A 25067-nucleotide genomic window follows, 5' to 3' on the forward strand; every position below is an offset into this window, starting at 1 on the left:
GGCTGGATGGGAAAGAGTTTTCGAATATGTTGAGGAAAGTTTCCCTAATTAGTACATAAGTCCCAGCTAGAGAGAATATGATGCTAAATCTCCTATCAGGGAATGAACCAGAGCAGGTGACAGAAGTCTGTATAGGGGAATACTTTGCATACAGCGATCATAATTTTATTAGTTTCAAGGTATTGTGAAACAAGATAGATCAGGTCCTCAAGTTGAGATTCTAAGAAAAGCCAATTTTGATGGTATCTGAAAGGATCTGGCATTTGTGGATTGGGATGGGTTATTTTCTGATAAATGTGTACTTGGTAAATGGAAGTCATTCAGAAGTGAAAATTTGAGAAGTCTGTGTGTTCCTGTCAGAGTGAAAGGCAAGGATAACATGTTTAGGGAACCCTGATTTTTGAGAGATATTGAAACCCTGATTACGAAAAAGGAATTGCATAACAGGTTGGAACAAATGAGGCATTTGAGGAGTATAAGAAATGCAAGAGAACACTTAAGAAGAAAATTAGCGGTGCTAAAGGAAGGTATAAGGTTGCTTTAGCAGACAAGGAGAGGAGAATCCTGAAGGTTTCTGCAGATATATTAAGATAAAAGGATAGCAAGGAACAAAATTGGTCCTCTAGAAGATCAGAGTGGTATTCTTGCAAAGAGCTGAAAAAAATGTGGGAGATCTTAAATGGATTTTTCACATCTGTATTTACTTGAGGCAGACACAGAGTCTCCAAAGTTGAGTCAATACGCCACTGAGCTCACGGATCCTTTTCAGATTATAGAGGAGCAGGTGTTTGCTGTCTTGAGACAAGTTAGGGTGGATAAGTCCTCAGGGCCTAATCATCTGTTGCCATGGACCCTGTGGGAGGATAGTGCAGAAATAGCAGAGTTATTTTAAAAAACCTCAGACACAGGTGAGGTGCCAGAGCGTTGTGGTTAATAGCTAATGTGGTTCCGTTGTTTAACAAAGTCTTTAAGAATAGGCTAGGAAATTGTAACCTGGTGAGCCGGTCGTCAGTAGTGGGTAAAGTATTGAAAGGTATGCTAATGGACTGGATATATAAGTACCTGGATAGATTGGGACTGATTATGGGTAGTCGTCATGGTGTTGTGCATGGTTGGTCGTGTCAAATGAATCGAGAAGAGCTTTTTGAGGAAGTTATCAGGAATGTTGATGAAGGCGGCAAAGCAGTGAATGTTGTCTACATGGACATTAGCACAGTCTTTGACAAAGTTCTGCATGAGAGCGTGGTCAAGATGGTTAGTTTGCTTGGCATTCAAATGAGGTAGTAAATTGGATTAGATATTGGCTTTGCAGGAGAAACCAGAGAGAGAGAGATAGTAGGTGGTTTGCCTCTTTGACTGGAGGATTGAGACTAGTGGTGTGCTGTAGGGATCGGGACTGGATCCGTTGATGTTTGCCATCTATATCAACAATCTGAATGATAATGTGGTAAACTGGATCAGCAGTTTTGCAGGTGACACCAGGACTGGGGATGTAGTGGACAGCGAGGAAGACTATCAAAACTTGCAGTGGGATCTGGACCAGTTGGAGGAATGGGTTGAAGAATGGCATGTGGACTTTAATGCACCTCAGTGTTGCACTTGAGTCACTGGGGATTTCAATATACAGGTAGATTGGAAAAATCAGCTTGGTGCTCAATCCAAAAAGAGGGAATTTGAAGAATAGCTATGAGGTGGCTTTTTTAGAACCTCTTGTGGCTGAGCACACTAGGGGAAAGGTAATTCTCAATTGATGCTGTGTAATGAACGAGATTTGATAAGAAAGGTTGGAGAATCCTTAGGAGGCAGTGATCATAATATGATAGAATTCATCCTGCAGTTTGAGAGGAAGAAGCTAAAGTCAGATTAACAGTATTACAGCGGAGTAAAGGGAATTACTGAGGCATGAGAGAGGAGATGGTCAAAGACAGCATTAAAGCAAGAGAGGGCATATAATATAGCAAAAATTAATGGAAAGTTAGAGGACCGAGAAGCTTTTAAAAGCTAACAGGAGGCGACTAAAAAACCATAAGGAGAAAAAAAGAAATGTGAAGGTAAGCTAGCCTTTAAATATATAAGAGTGTACCGAAAGATTTTTCAGATATAGAAGAATAGAAGAGAGGTGAGAGTGGATATTGGGGCCCCTGGAAAATGATGCTGGAGAGGAAGTAATGGAGGATAAAGAAATAGTGGACAGGCTTAATAAGCATTTTGCATCAGTCTTCACAGTGGAAGACACCAGAATCAGATTTAATATCATCACCATATGTTGTGAATTTGGTAACTTAGCTGCAGCTGCATAGTGCAATACATGATAATATATAAAAATAAGTAAATGAATGAATTACAGTAAGTATATATAGGCATATTAAATACTTAAAACAGAAATAATAAAAGTGAGGTAGAGTTCATGGGTTCAATGTCCATTTAGGAATCGTATGGCAGAGGGGAAGAAGCTGTTCCTGAATTGCTGAGTGTGTTTCTTCAGGCTTCTATACCTCCTTCTGAACAGTAACAATGAGAAGAAGGTGTGCCCTGGGTGATGGGGGACCTTAATAATAGATGTCACCATTACAAGAAGTATGCCAAAATTCAAAAGTGTTAGCGTGGGCAGAAGTGAGTGTGGTTGCTATTACTAAAGAGAAGGCGGTTGTGAAGGTGAAAGGTTTGAAGGTTGATGAGTCACCTGGACCACATGGACTACACCCCGGGGTTCTGAAAGAGGTAGCTGAAGAGGTTGTGGAGGCATTGGTAATCATCTTTCATGAATCACTAGATTATCAATGGTTCCGGAGGACTCGAAATTTGCAAATGTCTCTCCACTCTCTCAGAAGGGAGGGAAGCAAAAGAAAGGAAATTATAGGCCAGTTAGCCTGACCTCAGATTTTGGCAAGATGTTGGAGTCCATTATTAAGGATGAGGTCGTGGGGTACTTGGAGGCATATGATAAAATCGGCCAAAGTCAGCCGAGTTTCCTTGAGATGAAGTATTGCTTGACAAATTTTTTTATGTTCTTTGAGTAAATAATGGGTAGGATGGATATAGGAGAGTTAGTATATGTTGTTTACTCGGATTTTCAGAAGGACTTTGACAAGGTGCTACAAATAAGGATAATTAACAGGTTAAGATTGCATGGTATTACAAGAATGCTATTAGCAAAAAAGAAGGATGACTGCTGACATAACTGAAGTTGAATTAAAAGCTGCAATTAGTAGGCTTAAATTAAGCAAGTCACCAGGATCAGATGGGTATACAGCAGAGTGATACAAAGAAATTAAAAATGAGTTAATTCCTGTTTTACTCCCCACACTGAACTGGGCTCTAAAAAAGGCACAAGTGCCACCCAGTTGGAAGGAAGCGATAATCTCAGCTATACCGAAGGCAAGAATAAAATGGAATGCAGGTCATTTAGACCAATATCCGTTCTTAATGTAGATTACAGGTTATTTATCTCCATCATGGCCAAACGATTAGAGGAGTTTCTACCCATACTGATACGTAACGATCAGACAGGTTTTATACGACAACGCCAGACACAAGACAATATATGAAGGACACCACATTATGGATCTTATACAAAAAAATAAAATCGAAGCAATAGTGATAAGTGTGGACACTGAAAAGGCATTTGATTCGGTTAATTGGAATTCCCTTTACAGAGTTTTACATAGATTTGGTTTTCAAGACACAGTTATTAAAACTATACAGACACTATATGACAATCCTACTGCTAGAATTAAAATCAATGGATATTTATCAAATAGCCTTACCCTAGAAAGGGACACGAGACAGGGTTGTGCATGGTCACCGCTACTCTTTGCATTATATCTAGAACCATTAGCTCAATACATCAGACAAAATGAAGATATCAGGGGAATTACCATTAAAGGGACAGAGCATAAATTGACTTGTTATGCGGATGACATTTTGATCTATCTAGGGCATCCAACATACTCTTTACCTAAAATGATGCAATCCTTTGAAAAATATGGTCAATTATCAAGATACAAGATCAACATAGATAAAACCCAATTACTTTCATATTACTATAGCCCACCAAGAGAAATTGAAAGTTGATACCCCTGGGCATGGCACACAGAGTCTTTCAAATATTTGGGCATCATTATGCCAAAAGATTTGGCAAAATTATCAGAATGTAATTATCAGCCTTTATATAAAAAAAATGAAGGAAGATGTGGCAAGATGGAACCTGATTCCTTTTTTCAGTCTCAGTTCAAGGATTGAGTCTATTAAAATGAATATACTGCCCAGACTGTTATATCTCTTTCAGACCCTACTAATAGAGATTAATCAAAATCAATTCAATGAATGGAACAAGATGCTATCAAGTATTATTTGGCAGGGTAAAAAGCCTAGAGTTCGTCTCAAAACTTTGCAATTAGCAAAGGAAAAGGGGGGATGGGACTTACCTTCTCTTAGAAATTATTATTTTGCAGCACAGTTGAGAGCTGTGATATGTTGGTGCAACCCATCATATGACGCTCAATGGAAAAACATTGAGGAGCGGGTACTTCCCATCCCCATACAAGCAACTTTGGCTGATAACAACCTGCAAAGGTACATAAATACTATTGATAACCCATGGGTGAAATTGACTCTTAAAATATGGAAAACTACTATAAAAGAATATAATCTAGAGGGAGATATTGCAATTCTTAAATGGTGTGCATATGACTCTGATTTTACACCAAATAAATTGGATGCTAGATTTAAGGACTGGACAGCTAAAGGAATAACAGTTCTTTGCAACATAATGAAAGAAGGAACACTGTTCAGTTTTGAAATGCTTAAAGAGAAACACTTATTAGAAAAACAAGATTTTTATCGGTATTTACAGATGCGACAATATATGTTAATAAGACGCCTAAAAATGTAACCAAGGCAAACACATGCTTGATAGAGTTCTTTAGAAAAGCATATAATTCAGTTAATGGTAGCAGAATCATTTCAAGTATGTTTAAGGGGTTGTCAAATCTTAAAACACATTCGACTTCATACATTAAAACAAAATGGGAGAAGGAAGGAGGGATAATTATATCTGAGGAAGAATGGACAACAATATGGAGATATCAATGGAAGTGTACCAGTTCACAGAAATGGAGGGAGTTTGGATGGAAAAACTTGATAAGATATTTTATTACACCCTCTCAGAAATCCCATTAAGATAGTAACCTCCCTGTTTGCTGGAGAAATTGTGGAAATCAAAATGCAAATCATTATCATATTTTTTGGGACTGCCCTGTTATCAAAAACTATTGGAGGAGGGGATACACAATGCCCTACAAGACATCTTTAAATGTGAAATACCCTTAGAGAGTAAGACCATATATTTTGGATATATACCTCAAGAATGGTTGAAAAGAGATAAATATTTAATGAATTTACTTTTGGTGGCTGGTAAAAAGACTCTTACTAGGAAATGGTTATCACAGGAGAGCCCAACTTTAAATACATGGATGGAAATTACAATGGACATTTACAAAATGGAGAAGATAATGGCATTTGTTAATCATAAGCTGGAACAATTTAATTTGTACTGGGGAAAATGGTTTAACTACATAATGCCTCATAGGCATGATTTTAGTCTCACAAATCAATGAATCTGTTGTTAAAAAAAAGATCACTCCCTACTTGTACATAGTTCTTTTGCTTGTTTTTTCTTTCCACTCTTTTCTATAAGTGTATACCCCAAATAAATACTTTGTGGAGATTTTGTGATATATATGATTATATGATGTATATGTACAATGTCTGAAATACATCTTATGGAAATGTTTGTTTGACGAACTTCAATTAAAAAAATTACAAAAAACAAAAACAAGAATGTTATTAGCATGGAGAGAAGATTGCCTGACTGGCAGAGGCAAAGTATGGGAATAAATGTGGCCTTTTCTGGTTGGCTGCCAGCAACTAGGGGTTTTCCCCAGGGTCGGTGCTGGGACCAACTCTTTTCAGATTGTATGTTAATTAATTCATTGATTATAGTTTTGTGACCAGGTTTGCAGATGATACAAAGATAGGTAGAGGAGCAGGTAGTGTTGAGAAAGCAGGGAATCTGCAGAAGGACTTAGTCAGATTGGAAGAATGGGAAATGAGGTGGCAGGTGAATATAGTGTACAGAGGTATATGGTCCTGCACTTTGATAGAATGAATAAAGGCATAGACTATTTTCTAAAAGGAGATAAAATTCAGTAATGAGGTGCAAAGGAACTTGGGAGTTCTCATGCAGGATTCCTTTAAGATTAACTTGCAGGATGAGCCTGTGCTAAGGAAGGTAAATACAATGTCAGTGTTCATTTCAAGAGCACTAGAACATAAAAGGATTTAATCCCAAAGCTTTATAGGGCATTGATCAGACTGCACTTGGAGTATTCTGAGCAGATTTGGGTTCATTGTCTCGGAAAAATTATGCTGGCATTGGAGGGTATCCAGAGGAGGTTCACTAGATTGATTCCAGGAATGAAAAAATTAACGTGTGAGGAACGTTTGATGGCTCTGGGTCTGTACTCGCTGGAGTTTAGAAGAATGAGGGTAGATCTCATTGAAACCTATTGAGTACTGTAAAGCCTAGAAAGATTGGAAATGGAGAGGATGTTTCCTATAGTGGGTGAGCCTGGGACATAAATGTTCAGCCCCAGAATTGAGGAACGTCCATTTAGAAGAGAGCTGAGGAACTTCTTTAGCCAGATGGTAGTGAATCTGTGGCTGTGGAGGCCAAGGCCATTGGATATATTTAAAGCGGAGGTTTAATGCCGGCATGCTGTGTTTGACTTTCCTTGTCAGCCATAGTTATGACATCCTTCCTTCCTTAGTGTAGCAGTTACTGTAATGCTATCACAACACCAGTGATTAGCGATTGAGGCTCTTTCCCACCACTGTCCATAGGAGTTTGAACGTTTTCCCATGACCGTGTGAGTTTCCTCCGGATGTTCCAGTTTCCTCCTCCATTCCAAGAATGTACAAGTAAGGGTTAGTGAGTTATGAGCATGCAAAGTTGGCACTTGTGGGCTACAGGACTGTGCTGGTCATTGAAGCAAATGACACATTTCACTGTATGTTTCAATGTATATGTGATGACTAAAGGTAATCTACGTTATTTTTTAAAATCTCCGCAGTGGAAGTGCAAGAGGAGCAGTTTTGATTTATATGGCCAATAGCCAGCTAACAAAGGCAGAGAGAAAATTAACACCTTAACATCTGTTGCTGGTGTCCTGGCTAGTGTACCAGCTGTCCTTTGAGATGGTCATCCTCTCATTTGAAATGATGTGCTGAAATAGTCTGGGGAGTAATTTTTAGACACAGGGGCAGAATTAGACCATTAAGCCCATCGAGTCTGCTCTGCCATTTAATCATGGCTGATCCTTTACTCCCCCTCCACAACCCTATTCTTCGGCTTTCTCCCTGTAATCTTTGATGCCATGTTCAGTCAAGAAACTATCAATCTTTGCCTTATCAATCCAACAACCTGGCCTCCACAACTGCACGTGATAACAAATTCCACAAATTCACCACCCTCTGGCTAAAGAAATTTCTCCGCAGTTATGAAATAGAGTCATAATTATTTCACTTGCCTGCCAATGCTCATCAGATCGTATAATTAATGCACTTGTTTGGCTCTCAGTATGTATATCTGTTGCCATTACATTTATGAGTGAGAAGGCTTCTAGAATGATGCACTTGAACCAGGAATAGGGAATCTGAAGCCAGCGAAAGCTGGTGGGAATTTATCCAAGCACCCCACCCCCCATCTTCCCGCCACGTTGCACATTGAATAACAGAGCATGATCTAGGGAGCATTGTGTAACTATGTAAATAGCATTTCATACATTGAAGGTTGTTTTAGCCAAGTGAGTTAGTGTTGACAAGCTCCCACTACCTATTAGATGCTTCCAGTGGTGTGGATCTCAGATAGCCTCTGACAACCAAGTCCAGGTCCTGGCCTTCACGTGTGGCTTAGCTCTGCAGAACTGTTTCTACAGACAGGAGAAGAGGAAAAGGCCAGTTGCTTCTAGCAGGTACATCTCGTCAGTCGTAGTTAGCATCTCAACTAGGAGAAGGAAAACTCTGATCTCAAACCTCCAAAGCTACAGGGGGTGGCTTCGGGAGCAAACCCCGAGGAAAATTTCGGAGCTGGAATCCCTAAGCAGTACAATGTTGAGTTCAATGCTGACCGGCAACTCCTACGACACAACTGGTGCCAAACCCTATAGGTCTCTGCCGTTCCTTTAGATTCATCAGCTGCATGGGGAGGGGGAGCCTGCTACATAGGCAGCACCTCACTCTCCATATCGTACTGCTCTGACTTGCACATCATATCTACAGCAAGGAGGCAATATCTACAGTCAACCCTGACCAACACAGGGCCTCATGGCCTCACAGATGCTTAGAAGATTCAAGTCTAGTTTCTATCATTTAAGGAACATGGATGACAGAAAAATGGATGGCTGTGTGGAAGAAGGGGCTTGATTAAGTTAAAGTATTGACACAGCATTGTGTGGCACTGAACCTGTACTGTTCTATATTATTATTGCTAGTTTGCAAAATACTTTAGACAATTAGACATAGGAGCAGAAATAGGCCATTTGACCCATTGAGTCTGTTCTGTCTTTTCCATCATGGCTGATTCACTATCCCTCTGCTCCTAGACTATTATCACTCTCTGGTCCTAGACTCCCCAACTATAGGAAATATCCTCTCTCTATCCACTCTATCCGGGTCTTCCTATATTCGATAAGTTTCAGAGAGGATCCCCCCCCCCCCATTCTTCTAAACTCTAGGCCCAGAACTATCAAATGCTTCCCATATATTAATTCTATCATCGCAGGATGATTTGCATGAATCTCCTCTGTCCCCTGCCCTTTAAAATGTATTTGAGAATTTACAGTTGGATTTCAATAAGTCAAATCATTCAAAAAAACGAGGAGACCCTGTGCTCCTCACAACCACCTTTTTGCAAACTGTAGTGGATGTTACTGTAGACAAAACAGCTGTGACAACTGGGCACCAATACATTAATGTGACTCTATGTTTTTTTTTCTTACAGACTCACCGCCATTCCTTCACTGCTCAATACACACTGTGCAGCCTACACACATGGTAAGTCAATTACTCCACTGGTAAATTTCGGCTAGTGTCATCAGCTGAGATTTGCCTAGCCATGGTTGAATAGTCTGAAGCCTAAGATACATCCAATACGATGGCAGCAGCACTTTTTGCCATGGTGTTACGTAAGCAATTAGTAATTGATTTAAGTACTGAGACACAGTGAGCTTTGTTTGAATGTCCTACAGACTGATCATCCGAGAACACAAGCAAAGGTCCAAAGGGAAAATCAATAACTGAATGCAGAATGTAGAGTCAGAGTTTAGACAAATAAGGTGCAAGGGCCATGACAAGATAGATTGAGAGATTCAAGAGTCCTTCATATTGTACAAGGCATCTGTTCAGATGGGGTGAAGAGCTTTGTTTTGCTTGCCATCTGGAGAGATTAGTGCAGGCATAAGAATGTGGTTTGGTAGCACTGGGAAACCTCCTCATTAAAGATGAGCTTTATTTGTCACATGTACATCGAAACAGACAGTGAAATGCGTGGATGACCAGTACTGGTGGCAGCCATGCTTTCAGGGCCAACGTAGCATGCTCACAACTTACTAACCCTATCTCATATGTCTGGTCTGTGGGAGGAAATGGAAGCACCTGGAGGAAGCCCACACAGACACAGGGAGAACACCCAGACTATGTGTGAGTTGAATCCCGAATGGTGGTCTCTGGCTCTCTCAGGCAATTGCACTAGCTGCTACAGTACCATGCTTAAGTCAGCTGCGATTGGGATTATAACATAGCCAAGACTAGAACTGGGGCCCAAAGCTGTAGGGGGTTACGATTAAAAATCCTCATGTTATTGTTGTGTTGGACATAGACCTGCAATAATGGTTATGCTTGCATGTCAGGTTCAGAAAGATATAAAACTTTGGAACTACAGTTTAGAGTCAAATGCATACCTATAAATGTTTTGTATCCCAGTGTCCATGCTGAGTCACCTTCTGTCAGAATGACAAGTTGGTGGCTTAAAGCATAAGCCCTAGTTCCTCCTCTGGCCCTCTTGCTTGAAAGTCAGAAGATATAGGTTCACAACCTGGCCCTGTGGAGGACATGATCAATAATGGCACCCGAGTACATCGGCGAAAGTTGCCGTGCGGTTGGAGAGATAGCCTTTCCGGTGAGGTTTCACCTAAGGTGCATTGGCCATGGGTGGAGGTGGAGGATCCCAGAGCACTGCTTACAGATGAGTCATCCTCACACTCTCACAAAAACAGATTAAATAAAAAACAGACAATGAAAGAAACACTCAGCAGAATAGGCAGCAAGGAATATAGAGCATTACAGCAGCACACACACAAGCCTGGTGGAGGTACTCAGTAGATCAAGCCGCATCTATGTAAATGAATAATCAGTCATCGTTGCAGGCCAAGACCCTTCATCAGGACTGGAAAGGAAAGGGGAAGAAGCCAAAACAAGAAGGTGGATGGAGGGAGAGGATGATAAGATAGAAGATGATAGGTGAAGCCATGTGGATGGAGGAAGGGAGATAAAGTCAAAAGCTGGGAGGTAATAAGTGGAAAATGAAGTGGGCTGGAGAATAAGAAATCTGATAGGAGAGAGGAGTAGATCATGGGAGAAAGGGAAGAAGGAAGGCCACCAGGGGAAAATGATAGGTGAGGAGAAGAGGTAAGAGGCTAGAGCAGGGAAATGAAAAAGAGGGAAAGAGGAGAGGAAAAAGAATACCGAAATTTGGAGAAATCGCAGTTCATGCCTGATGGCATGAGGCTACCTAGATGCAATATGAGGTTTTTCTCCTCCAACCTGAGAGGGGCATCATCTTGGCAGAAAAAGAAGCCATGGACCAACATGTTGGAATGGAAATGGTTGGCCACCAGAAAAGTTCCGTTTTTTTTGCGAATGGAGCTGAGGTTCTCAACAAAGGTCCCCAATCTACATTGGTTCAGTAATGTAGAGGAGGCCGGATATGATAAACAACCGCACGAGGTTCACAGATGAAGTGTTGCCTCACCAAGAAGGAATGTTTGGTGCCCTAAATGGAGGTGAGGGAGGAGGTGAATGGGCAGGGTGTCGCACTTCTGCCACTTGCAGGGATCAGTGCCAAGAGGGAGAGTAGTGAGGAGGGATGAATGGGCAATGGGATCATGGAGGGTGGGAGTGGGGAAGTGAATATGTTTTTGGTGGTAGGGTCCCATTGAAGATGGTGGAAGTTGTGGAGAATGATGTGTTGGATGCGGCAGCTTATGGGGCGGTAGGTGAGGACAAGAGCAACTCCATTCCTGTTAAGGCAGTGGGAAGGTGGGGTGAGAGTGGATGTCAGAAGAAGAGTGGGTGAGGGGTGGTGGAATGTGTGCTGACAGGCTGCATTACAGCCTGGTATGTGAGCACCAATTCCTTTGAACAGAAATTCCTGCAGAAGGTAGTGGATTCAGCCCAGCACATCATGGTTAAAACCCTCTCAACTATTGAGCACATCTACATGAAACGCTGCCGTAGGAAAGCAGCATCCATCATCAGCGATCCCCACCACCCAGGCCGTGCTCTCTCCTCACTGCTGCCATCAGGTAGAAGGTACAACAGCCTCAGGACTCACACCACCAGGTTCAAAAAGATACCACCCCTCAGCCATCAGGGTCTTGAACAAAAGAGGGTAATTACACTCGTTTACAGACTCATCTATCTTGCTCATTATTTATTGCTATTTATTTGCACAGCTTGTTGTCCTTTGATCCTGTTTACAGCTACTGTTCTATAGATTTGCGGAGTATTCTGGCACAAGAAGAATCTCCAGATAATATATGGTGACGTGTATGCACTCTGATAATAAATTCTACTTTGACTTCAATCATTGGTGGAAGAAGGGAAGCCCCGTTATTTGAAGGAGGAGGAGATCTAGTAAGGAAAGCCTCATCCTGGGAACAGATGTGGCAAAAATGAAGGAACTAAGAAAAGGGAATGGCACCTTTATAGGAGATAGGGTGGAAAGAGGTATAGTCAAGATGGCCATGGGAATCGGTAGTTTTATGAAAGATGTAGGTAAATAGTTTGTCTTCAGTGATCGAGATTGAGAAATGGAACAGAGGTGTCAGATATGGACCTGGTGAATCTAAGGGCAGGGTTGAAGTTGGAGATGAAGTAGATGAAATTGATGAGCTCAGCATGGGTGCATGAAGCAGCACCAATGCAGTTGTCAATGTAGCGCAAGAAGAGTTGGGGAGCATTACCAGGCAAGGCTTGGAACATGGACTGTTCCACGTAGCCAGTGAAAAAGGCAGAAACAGCTGTGGGCCATGATGGCTGTGGGTGGGAGACCTCCATTATTCATGAGGTTGGTGATGGTGTCGTAGACAGTTTTCTGAAGGTCCTGAGTGGGGTTCTTTTCAAGAGGAGGTGTCAGAGTTACCACCTGCCCTTTGCAAGGTAGAGGTCAGTGAGCCATACTACACAGCACCACCTTTGTCTGCGGGTTTGATGGTGAGGTTGGGATTGGTGTGGAGAGAGTGGAAGGCAGTGAGTTCAGAGGGGGTAAGGTACGAAGAGGAAGGAAGGGTTTTTCATGGGGAGTTAGAGATGAAAATATCCAGAGTAGGCAGAGAACTGGAGTGGGATGTCCAGGAAGAGGAGGAGGGTTGGACCTGGGAGAAGGAATCATTGATGCAGGGTGGGGATTTCTTGCCAAAGAAGGAGGTGATGGAAGAAGAGCTCAGCGTCATGGTGAACACAGAGTTTACTGAGGTGTGGGTGAAGGGGGCAAAGTTAAGGTCCTTGCTGAGGACAGAATGGTCTGCCTCAGAGAGGGGAACATCATTACCAGTGTACAGGCCCTTTGGCCAATGATGCTGTGCTGACCTTTTAACCTACTCTAAAATGAATTTCCTCCTATATAGCCCATTATTTTTCTATCATCCTGTGGTAAACTATGTATACCTGTCTGGACACGCCCCCCCCCCCCCCCCCCCCCGCTGACTGCTCCAGTGGCTCCTCCCACAGACCCCTGTGTAAAGGTGATTGGGACACTGCTCCTCCCTCAGTCTTTGACATGTTGTGCTCCCTTTTCACTGTTAATAAAAGCCTGTTGTTCACTTCCAGTCTCCTAGAGTTATTGATGGTGCATCACATCCATGCACCTATCTTAGAGTTTCTTAAATGCCCCTAATTTATCTGCCTTTGCCACCAACCCTAGCAGAGTGTTCCACACACCCACACCTCACTGTGTAAAGAATCTACCCCAACATCGCCATTGTACCCATCACCTTAAACGTATACCACTTGTATTATGGTTTTGTGTGTAGTAAGTCAGGTCTAACCAAACAGAAAGATGTTTTTTCAGAGGTTACTAGTAAAGTTGTTGAAGTCAAGGCAATGGATGGTGTCTGCATGGACTTCAGTAAGGCTTCTGACAAGGTCCAGCATGGGAGGTTGGTCAGTTGCTTGATAAGCGAGTAAATTGGATTAGACATTGGCTTCATGGGAGAAGCCAGAGAGTGGTAGTAGATGGTTGCCTCTCTGACTGTGGTATCCACAGTGATCGGTGCTGGGTCCATTGCTATTTGTCATCTACATCAACAATCTGAATTGTAATGTGGTAAAGTGGATCCACAGATTTGTGGGTGACACCCAGATTGGGTGTGTGGCTGAAAAATGTCATATGAAATTTAATGCAGGCAAGTGTCAGGTGTTGCACTTTGAATTGAAATTAATTGACTTATTTTCTTACATCCTTCACATACATGAGGAGTAAAAACCTTTGTTACATCTCTGAATGTGCCATGTACAGATTATAGTAATTTGTAATAAATAGTATGTGCAGTAAGATATACAACATGACAGTCAATATAGGATAGAAATACAATTGTATCAGCATGAATTAATCAGTCTGATATCCTGGTGGAAGAAGCTGTCCTGGAGCCTGTTGGTCCTGGCTTTTATGCTGCGGTACCGTTTCCTGGATGGTAGCAGCTGGAACAGTTTGTGATTGGGGTGACTCAGGTCCCCAATGATCCTTCAGACACCTGTTGATATAAATGTCCTGAATAGTGGGAAGCTTATATCCACAGATGGGAGGACCAACCAGGGTAGGACTTGCACGTTGAGCAATAGGGCAGTGAGGAGTGCAGTAGAACAGAGGGATCTGGGAAGACAGATCCATAATTCTTTGGAACTGGCAACACAAGTAGTTAGAAACATAAAGAAAGCTTATGGCACATTGGGATGTCCAGGAAGTGGAGGAGGGTCAAGAGGGTCATAAACCAATATGTTGAGTACAGGAGATGGGATGTTGTAATTGTATAAAATGACGATGTGCCTAATTTGGAGTATTGTGTGCAGTTTTGGTCACCTACCTACAGGAAAGAGATCAGAGAAAGTTTTTAAGGATGTTGCTGGGACTTGAAGACGTGAGTTATAAGGAAAGGTTGAATAGGTTAGGACTTTATTCCCAAGAAGATTGAAGGGAGATTTGATAGAGGCATACAAAATTATGACGAGTATAGATAGGGTAAAAGCAGCTCTTTTTCCACTGGGGTTGCATGGCACTACAACTACAGGCTATAAATTAAGGGTGAAAAAGTGAAAAAGTTTAAGAGGAACATGAGGGGGAACTTCTTCACTCAGAGGATGGTGAGAGTGTAGAACAAGCTGAGAGTCCAAATGGTGGATGAGGGTTCAGTTTCAACATTTAGGAGAAATATGGATCGGTACATGGCTGCAAGGGGTATGGAGGGCTATGGACCAGGTGCAGGTCAATTGAACTAGGCAGAATAATGGTTTGACATGGACTAGATGGGCTGAAGAGCCTGTTCTATGATGTAGTCTTCTATGGCTCTATTATCTATTTCTACCCTGCTAAATAAGCCTCTGGCTATCCACTTAATCAATCAAATCACCTCATTCTCCAGCTCACTCAACCTTCCTTCTTAAGTCCTGCCCTTTAATGTAGGCAGCGTTCTGGTAAATCTCCTCTGCACCCTCTCTAAAGCCTCTCAAACATCATTCATATAGTGAGGTGACCAGAACGTACCTGTGTAAAGAGAAGCAGAGTTAGCGTTTCAGGTGTGATACCTTTCATTAAACCAGGGGAAAAGGGTAACAAATCTGATTTCAGTTGTAAGAGAGGGTGGGAGATGAGCAGAACAGAAGAACTATCTCTGATAGGCTGAGACCAAATGGGTTAATGGTGCAGATAAAGAAAAATCCCAGAAAACTGCTTACAGATTGGATTCCCATTATTAATAATATTCCCTTCTTTGTACCCATGCCTCCTCAAATGTCCTTTTCTACTAAAAAAAATCAGCATTTTTGCCTCTCTTTCCCAAAAAGCCATTGGATCTGAAACGTTAACTACTTTACTCTCCACAGATGCTCCCAGCCCTGCTGGGTATTTCCTGCATAGTCTGTTTTAACTTCAGATTTCCAGCATCTTCATGATTTTGATTTTCATTTACCCTGAACCATGTAATCTTTGAGGTTCTGACAGCCTGCTGTTGGTAACTTGGCTACAGTGTTTCCTCTATTAAAAAAAAACACTAAAAGTACTTCATTTGGACTTCATTGTGAGTCCTTCATAAGGGTTTGGGTCATCAGTCAACTATTCCAAGCCAAAGGTTCGATGCAATCATCTACAATATCATAACTAAATAAGAACAGAAGATGTTGGAAATACTCAGCAGGTCAGGAAGCATCCCTGGTGAAAGAGTCATTGATTTTTTTTTTCTCCTGAGCTGCTTTTCCAGCATTTCCTGAAGTTTTACTTCCAGTGTTCAGCATCTGCTGCTTTGTGCTTTGGGGCCAGAGCTGACAATGAATTGTGTGCAACTGAGGGACGACTCTACTGGCAGACATTGAGGATGGGAGGCACGTTGAGCAAGATAAGAAGGAGAGGGTGGGCAAAACTGAATGCGGAGGTCCACCACAGGAAAGAAAGAACCAATTAAAATGGCTGCCCACAACTGTGATTACTTCGCAAACACGAGGAAATTTGCAGATGCTGGAAATTCAAGCAACACACACAAAATGCTGGTGGAACGCAGCAGGCCAGGCAGCATCCATAGGAAGAAGTACAGTCGACGTTTCGGGCCGAGACCCTTCGTCGGGACTAATTGAAAGAAGAGATTTGAAAGTGGGAGGGGGAGTGGGAGAGCCAAAATGATAGGAAATGACAGGAGGGGGAGGGATGAAGCTGGAAAGTTGATTGGCAAAAGGCATACAGAGCTGGAGAAGGGAGGCCTAGGGAGAAAGAAATGGGGAGGGGAGCACCAGAGGGAGATGGAGACCAGGCAAGGAGTGATTGTGAGAGGGACAGAGAGAAAATATAGGAAAAAATAATAAATAAATAAATAAATGAGGGATGGGGTAAGAAGGGGAGGAAAGGCATTAACGGAAGTTAGAGAAATCAATGTTCGTGTCATTAGGTTGGAGGCTACCCAGACGGAATATAGGGAGTCATTACTCCAACCTGAGTGTGGCTTCATCTTGACAGTAGCATCCCATTCACATTCTGATATGTCGAATTCAACATATAATTCTCCGTAAATTCCGCCACCTCTAATGGGATCCCACCACCAAGCACATCTTTCCCTTCCCCCTCTTTCTGTTTTCTGCAGGGATCACTCCCTATTTGACTCCCTTGTCCATTTGTTCCCCCTCACCATCCCTTCCCACCAATCTCCCTTTCGGCGCTTATCCCTGTAAGCGGAACAAATGCTACACCTGCCCTTACACTTCCTCCCTCACCACCATTCAGGGCCCCAGACAGTCCTTCAAGTGAGGCGACACTTCACCTGTGAGTCGATTGGTGTGATATACCGCATCCGGTGCTCCCGGTGTGGTCTTTTATATATTGGTGAGACTTGACGCAGACTGGGAGACCGTTTCGCTGAACACCTACGCTCGGTCCGCCAGAAAAAGCAGGATATCCCAGTGGCCACACATTTTAATTCCACATCCCATTCCCATACTGATATGTCTATCCATGGCCTCCTCTACTGTCAAAATGAATCCAAACTCAGGCTGGAGGAACAACACCTTATATTCCGTCTGGGTAGCCTCCAACCTGATGGCATGAACATTGATTTCTCTAACTTCCATTAATGCCCCTCCTCCCTTCATCCCTCATTCATTCATTCATTCATTCATTTATTTATTTATTCTCTTTTTTTTCTCTCTCTCTGTCTCTCTCACAATCACTCCTTACCTGCTCTCCATTTCCCTCTGGTGCTCCCCTCCTCTTTTCTTTCTCCCTAGGTCCCTAGTTCCATGATCCTCTCCCTTCTCCAGCTCTGTATCCCTTTTGCCAATCACCTTTCAGCTCTTTGCTTCACCCCTCTCCCTCCTGTCTTCTCCTATCATTTCGCATTTCCACCTCCCCATCCTACTTTCAAATCTCTTACTATCTTTTCTTTCAGTTAGTCCTGAGGAAGGGTTTCGGCCCGAAATGTCGACAGTGCTTCTTCCTATGGATGCTGCCTGGCCTGCTGTGTTCCACCAGCATTTTGTGTGTGTTACCATGATTACTTTCTGTTTTTCTTTACTACATAGAAGACAGCCATATCAGTTCACTGAGGCAGTCTCCGAAACATTCCCATCAAAGTTCAAAGTAAATTTATTACTAAAATCGATTATCAACAACCAAATTCCACCTCTCATCCTCACACCAGGGGAAACTACATTAGCCGTTTAACCTACCAACCGCAGCATCTTTGGGATGGGGGAAGAAACCAGAGGGCACAGAGAACGTGCAACTTCCACAAAGGATTGGGCCCGGTCCACTGGGCCTGTGAGGAAGCACTTCTTCAGGATGCTAAGTACTGAGCCCCATGGTATAACAGAAAACTTACTGAATTTTATCTAAAATATTCTCATCAGCAGTGAAACTAACCAGATCTATGAGACTATGTCACCTAGTTCTAGTCTCACCGCCCACTCCCCCCCCAATGGATACAACTTCCCTGCCTTTATCTTAACTATCCCTTTCATAAACATAGACTCCCTCTCATCCTTCTGTAAGTTTTGGGGCGTACAATGTCTCCCTTTGGTCCTTGTGCAGGTGACAACAAGATCAGATGCAGTCTGGCACCAGTAGGCTGGGGGGGGGGGGGGGGGGGGGGAGGGGTGTCAACCTGATGAGTTTCTGCTGCTGTTGTGTGTGAGTAAGACTGTTTTGTTTCTGTGTGTGTGTGTGTGTGTGTGTGTGTGTGTGAATGAGTTAGAGAAATAGAGCTAGTTTACATGGGAACCTTGACTGGCATTGACTCAGATGGGCTGAAGGGCCTGTTTCCCATGCTGTATGACTCTATGCTTCTAGCAGAGTGTAATCCTTGGAACAGCACTTTACCCATTGAGACTTGTAGTCTTGTGCTGTAGCAGGAAAGCAGGGAATGAGTCGTGTACTTCATGGGGACAATATTCCAATCTTTCTCCTAGGGTTGGATTTTATTGGCTGTTGTAAATTATTTTTTATTAGAGATACAGCATGATGACAGACCTTTCTGGCCCAACGAGCCCACACCATCCAATTACACCCTGCTAATCCGGACATCTTTGGAATGTGGGAGGAAACCCACACAGTCACGGAAAGAATGTATAAACTCCCAATGGACAGTAGTGTCATTAAACCCAGGTCACTGGCTCTATGCCAGCATTACACTAACTGCTGCACTACTATTCTGCGCCAATGATCCCGAACAGAGTTGCACATAATAATCCCAGACTTGCACCGTGTGGACCCACTGGGGCACATCTGAGCCCTCATTCAGCCACCAGGCTCACTGAAGACTGGATGACAAAGAGTTAAGAGACAACATGTAAAGCATTACTTGATCAAAAGTACTTTGTTTGACCTTTATATGCAGTATTTAGCGGTGATTTTATCGGATATAACTTTTTTTAACTTGGATTTTTTTTCAGAATTCTTTACTTCAATTTCAATAGTTTTACTGGTGGTAGTGAATAAAAGACTGTGACAGTGATAGAAGCACCAGATTCAAGGACAGATACCAGGCTGCTGTTACAAGATTACTGAATACACATTACTACAAGATGGTCTTCTGACCTCACACATGCGCGCACGCACACGTAGTGGTCAGCACAACGTTTTACACTACCAGTGGCCCGGGTTCAGTTCCTGCCGCTGCCCTCGAGGAATCTGCACGCTCTCCCCGTGACCGTGTGCATTTCCTCCCACAGTCCAAAGACGTACAGGTTGATAGGTTAATTGGTCATTGCAAATTGTCCCGCGATTAGGCTAGGGTTAAATCGGGGGATTGCTGGGCGGTGCGACTGGAAGGGCCTATTCCACACTGTATCTCAATAAATAAATTAATAAACATCAGCAGAATTTCTCGTGTTTTTGACAATGGCTTGTACCTCACTATCACCTGCATTGCTCTTACTTTGTAACTATAACTGCGTTGTTTTTGTATTGTCTTGTTCTGCCTCAAATCACTGCAATAAATCGATCTCTATACACTGTACAAGTCAGGATTTTCACTGCACCCTGCACTTCCAATAACAATTCCAAATCTTTATAGCTAATGTCCTCCCCCCCCCCCCCCCAGTCCCAGCATTCCTTGTTGTCGAGGACTCTTCGGGATATTTTGGGGTGGAGCCTCTTCATGAACCAGTTCTGATTCGGGATGATGAAGCCCATCACATCTGTCCTCGGGGCCCTGCAATTGTCATTGAAAAATAATTGAGAAAGGTCTGCCACCTGGTGGTAACAAACAGTATTAAACACCACTTTTCATCATTACCAGCAAGGGATTTGTCACCCTATCCTAATGAGAAGGAGGTGGTGAGCCAGACTGAATGTACAGCCATAATATAGAGAGTTTCAGGAGTTAGATCCCGTGTCAATGAAGGAACATGAATATATCTTAATCTCAGGACTGTGTGAAATTTGGAAGGGGTCCTGCAGGAGATGATGGTCGATTGCATCTGCAGCCCTTGGCCTCCTTACTGGTCGTGGCTTTGGGAGGTTCTGTCGGAGAAGCCCGGGCAAGGTGAACTTCTGCTACGTAGCGGTTAGCATAATGCTGTTCCAGTGCCAGTGACCAAGTTTCAATACTGCCGTGTCTCTAAGGAGTTTGTACATTCTCCCTATGACCTCAGGGTTTCCTCCAGGTGCTCTGGGGTCCTCCCACGTTCCAAATGCTAACGTGTTAGTGGGTGAGTTGTGTGGAGCTGGCTCGTCAGCCCGCAAGAGCCTGTCAACATGCTGCATCTCTAAAGAATAAATAAAATAATAAAATTAATTCTAACATTTGGACGTGCTGATGAACAACCTCCTCGGGAGGAAGAAGAATTACTTTAGACGGAGGGTAGTGAATCTGTGGAATTCAATGCCGCAGCCAACTGTGGAGTTTAATAGATTCTGCTGTAGTAAGGCTGTTAAAGGCTGCAGGGAGAAGTGTACAGACTTTTTAACAGCCCCAGGGAGCCTGCGCCACCCAATTACACCCATGTGACAATTAACCTACTGGCCTTTTTTGAATGTGGGAGGGCTCTGGAGCACCGAGAGGAACACTCACAGTTACAAGGAGGACAGACAAGCTCCTTACAGACAGTGGCAGAATTGAACCTGGGTCACTGGTGCTGTAATAGTTTACACCTAATACTCCACTACTTTGCCACCCCTAGCTGTGAGCACATTCAGCCAAGTTACCCTCTCAGTAGGAGACACAATTAAAACCTTCTGCTCTTCACCTCACTGACAATCAATACCAGCACTCTTCAGAGATGTGTGCTCGCTCTATGCCCTTGGCTGTGTGGCTAGGCTCAGCTCAAATGCCATCTATAAGTTTGCTGATGATGTAACTATTGTTGGCAGAAATTCAGATGGTGAGAAGAGAGCATATAGGAGCAAGGTTTATCAGCTAGTTGAGCGGTGTTGTAGCAACAACTTTGCACTCGACATCAGTAAGACCAAAGAGCTGATTGTGGACTTCGGGAAGGGTAAGATGTGGGAACACATACCAATCCTCATAGACGGATCAGAAGTGGAAAGAGGGAGCAATTTCAAATTCCTGGGTATCAACATCTCTGAGGATCTATTCTGGACTCAACGTATCGATTGAGTTACAAAGAAGTCACAACAGCGGCTATATTTCATTCGGAGTTTGAGAAGGTCTGGTATGTCACCAAAAACACAATGAAATTTCTACAGATGAACCGTGGAGAGCATTCTATCCGGCTGCATCACCGTCTGGTATGGAGTACTACCGCACAGGGTTAGAGTAAGCTGCAGAGAGTCGTAGTGCTCCATCATGAGCACTAGCCTCCTTAATATCCAGGACACCTTCAAGGAGTGATGCTTTAAAAAGGTGGCATCCATCATTAAGGCCCCCATCACCCAGATCATGCCCTTTTCTCATTTATACCATCAGGAAGGAGTTACAGAAGCCTGAAGGCACACACTCAGCAATTCTGTAACAGCTTCTTTCCCTCTGCCATCCAATTCCTAAATGGACATTGAACCCATGAATACTAACTTCTACTTTGTTATTCCTGTTTTTGCACTAGCTATTTTTAATTTAACTATTTTATATTATTTATTTACAGGTTTCTTTTCTATATTTATCATGGATTGCAGTGTACTGCTGCCGTAAAATTAACACATTTCATGACATATGTCGGTGATTCCGATTCTAAATCTCTTCCTGCTGTAATTCAATGGTCACGGTTTTGGTATTTTATGGATTTTGAGATGGTAGTTTTGTATATTCCCTCATACCTCTCCAAAGAGGAGTGGTGTTTGGAGGAGCTGTGCAGAATAGAGGGTAGTGTATGATGCATCTAGAAGATCTACCATCACATAGTTCCAGCAGTCCAAAGATTGAAAGCCAAGGTACATTTATTATCGAAGTATGTATACAGAATACAACTTTGAGATTTTTTCTTTCCACAGGCAGCCACGAAGCGAGGAATAATATAAACATCAAACACTAAAAGCAGGTGAAGAGCACATAGAATAGCAAATACCAACCCAGTAGTGTTCAGTGCCGCAGATCAATCCGCTTCCACTGCTCTCTGTATGGAGTTTGCATCGTGACCATGTGGGCTTCCACTAGTCACCCTGGTTCCCTCCCTCATCCCAAACACATGCATGTTGGTGGGCGAATTGGCCGCAATAGTGGTGTGAGGTGGGCGGTGAAATCTGGAGGGGTTTGATGGGAACATGCAGATAAAATGGAACTCGAGCAGAATTGGTATAATTAGGTATCTGATGGTTGGCACAGTTTCAGTTGGCAGAAGGGCCTGATCCTGTGTGTCTAAGAGAACTGACCTGTGTAGTCAAAGAAACTGGGTTCTTCTGACCTCTATCTCTCCTCGCCACAGGGAACATCTTGCCTTAAACCCACCAGAGGTCAAGAATGCCCGGTTGCAGTATGCAGGCTGGGGTGTCAAAGGTCAACAGCTGGTGAGTGTTAAACTTTGTTTTATTCTTGACTTTTCCCTTTTGCATGAATGCTGAGGGGAGATTTAATTAAAGTGGAAACAAATATGAGAGTCTCAGACAGGAAGGAGCTACTGTATGTTCTTAGAGTTGTGTTCCGTTTGATATGTGTTCTGTGATATGGCATATGTGATCATGGTCTTTCCATGATTGTTCTTGGCGAAAGCAGAGATGGCAGTGGACATTAAATTGTTAGAAGAAGATTACAATGCCTTTTACCCATGCAGAAATACAGGTTTGACAGTGTGTGCAGGTAAAAACCCTCGTCACATGTACCTGCATGAACACTTAATACGTGATGACCTACAAGGCAGTAAACTAAGCATTGGGAAGTGGATTATCTGAAGTAGCTCACCCCAGATAACCAACCGAATGGCCATAATTTCCTGTGGTTCAGTGAGAAAATGGCTGTGCATCTTGAAAAAACTGCTGATTTAGCCAAGAATTTCTCCATGAATGTGGATTTTTCTCATATCTTGTAATCACAAGAGATTCTGCAGATGTTGGAAATCCAGAGCAAGACGGGGCAAGTGCGGATGTCCATTTCCCATTCCCCTCCTCCCTCAGTTCCATTCAGGGCCCCAAGCAGTCCTTCCAGGTGAGGCAACACTTCACCTGCAAATCTGTTGGGGTCGTCTATTGCAATGCAACCTCCTCTACATCGGCGAGACCCGATGTAGATCACCTTGTTGGGGCACCGCTGTCCTATCTGCCAAAAGTGCTCAGTGGCCAACCATTTTAATTCCTATCCCCAGTCTGTTCTTATAAGTTGATCCATTCCCTCCTGTACTGCCATGATGAGGCAACTCCTCATATTCCATCTAGGTACCCTCCAACATCGATTTCTCCAGCTTCCAGTAATTTTCCCCTTCCCTCTTCTTCAATTCCCCATTCTGGGCTCTAACTTCTTCTCAGCTGCCTATCACCTCCCTTGGTGACTGTCCTCCTTCCCTTTCTCCCATGTTCCTCTCCTATTAGATTTCTTCTTCTCCAGCCCATTACCCTTTCCACCTATCACCTCCCAGCCTCTCACTTCATCCCCTCCTCCTTACATCCGTGTCCTATCCAAATGTCTCTTAAAAGCCTCTCATATACTTGCTTCTACCACCGTACCAGGCACCCACAACTCTGAGTAAAAAACTTACCCCTCACCTCCCCCTTGAACCTACCCCCTCTCACCTGCAGTGTGCTGACAAGAAGTGGCAATAAACCGTGAGAGAAGCACACAGGGTGCCGGTGGAGCCCAGCAGGGCAGGCAGCATCTGTGGAGTGAAATGGTCAGTCGCTGTTTTGGGTTGAGGACCTTCAGCAGGATTGAAAAGAAGGACGGGAGTTACCTAGGATAGAAAGGTGAGGGAAGGGTTGGAAGAAGTGGTGACAGGTGGATCCAGGTGAGAGGCAGATGGGGGAAGGGAGGAGAGTGTAAATTATGTCAGAAGAAGGGAGGTGATAGGTGAAAGTGACAAAAGACTGAAGATGAGAAGTTTTGAACTGGAATTAGAATTGGTTGCTTATTGTAAGGTGTACCGTGATACAGTGGAAGGCTTGCCTTGTGTACTGTTGAGATCATTGCACAGGGCATTGAGGTAGAACAAGGCAAAGTAATAACAATTGAGGAACAAAGTGTGGCAGCTGCAGCAAAAGTGTAGTGCAGATAAACAAAGTACAAGATTGTAAGAGATAGGTTATAAGTCAAGAGTCTGTCTTGCAACTGGGGTTTGAATTGTCTAATAACAGCAGAGTAGACGTGGTTCTTCACCCTGAAAATGGCTACCCTTTTGTGCCTTCTGCCCAATGGAGGAGAGCATAAAAGAGAATATCTGGGTTGTTTATCTTTAGCACATTGGTGTTTATCAGTCGTCGCTTGTTTATATATAGGTTTTTTTGTAAAATTCAATTGCATTTCTTTTCTCCTGCAAGTTCCTGCAAGAAAATGAATCTCAAGGTAATTTATTAACATGATAATAAATTTACTTTGAATACTGTATATTGGATTTTTATCAGAATGGTTGAATCGGGCCTCTTTTCTAATCGGTATAGCTCTCTGATTATATCTCCATCACACAAATGTGGAAGTTATGATCTCTTCTTCACATCCACCCAACACCTCAAATCATTCAAATGGAAATTTTCTGCTTTCCACGTGGAAGCTCGAGTCGAGCGTAAACAGAGGGAATTGAGGCTGCAGCCTCTCAGCTTCCTGGCCGGGAGTGATTGTGGAAATCGGTTGAATAAGCATGCCCACTGAGCTGTCTACAAGCACCCACCATGAGCTGCTGAACAGTCATTGTTAAGTGAGGCAGTGACACTTTAGTTGTAGTTGCAATGTTATCTATTCCTCAAGGATTATTAGAACATAAATCAAGATTACTTCTGCTGCGACCTGCCCTGAACTCGAGCAAGACGCACTGTTCCTAAGAATTCTTCAACACAAGTTGCCCAAGATGCACAGATACAGTCATGGATAGTCAAAGGCGTACAGTAAAGGGCCAAACTCATGAACTCCACTGTCTAAAGAAACAAGGGTTTCAGGCACAGG

General features: G+C 43.1%; 1 protein-coding gene across 4 annotated transcripts in view; it reads left to right on the forward strand.

The window, feature by feature from the left end:
• The window catches only part of dpp6a (dipeptidyl-peptidase 6a), a 642400-nt gene that overhangs the window by 424790 nt on the left and 192543 nt on the right, over window positions 1-25067 (forward strand). For all 4 annotated transcript variants that reach the window (XM_059971851.1, XM_059971852.1, XM_059971853.1 and 1 more), the window contains exons 6-7: window positions 9062-9114; window positions 22411-22492. In XM_059971851.1, coding sequence (XP_059827834.1) covers window positions 9062-9114; window positions 22411-22492 — 135 coding nt within the window. The remainder of the gene's footprint in view (window positions 1-9061; window positions 9115-22410; window positions 22493-25067) is intronic.

This window comes from Hypanus sabinus, chromosome 6, assembly GCF_030144855.1.
Source record: "Hypanus sabinus isolate sHypSab1 chromosome 6, sHypSab1.hap1, whole genome shotgun sequence".
In the NCBI taxonomy this organism is placed as follows: domain Eukaryota; kingdom Metazoa; phylum Chordata; class Chondrichthyes; order Myliobatiformes; family Dasyatidae; genus Hypanus; species Hypanus sabinus.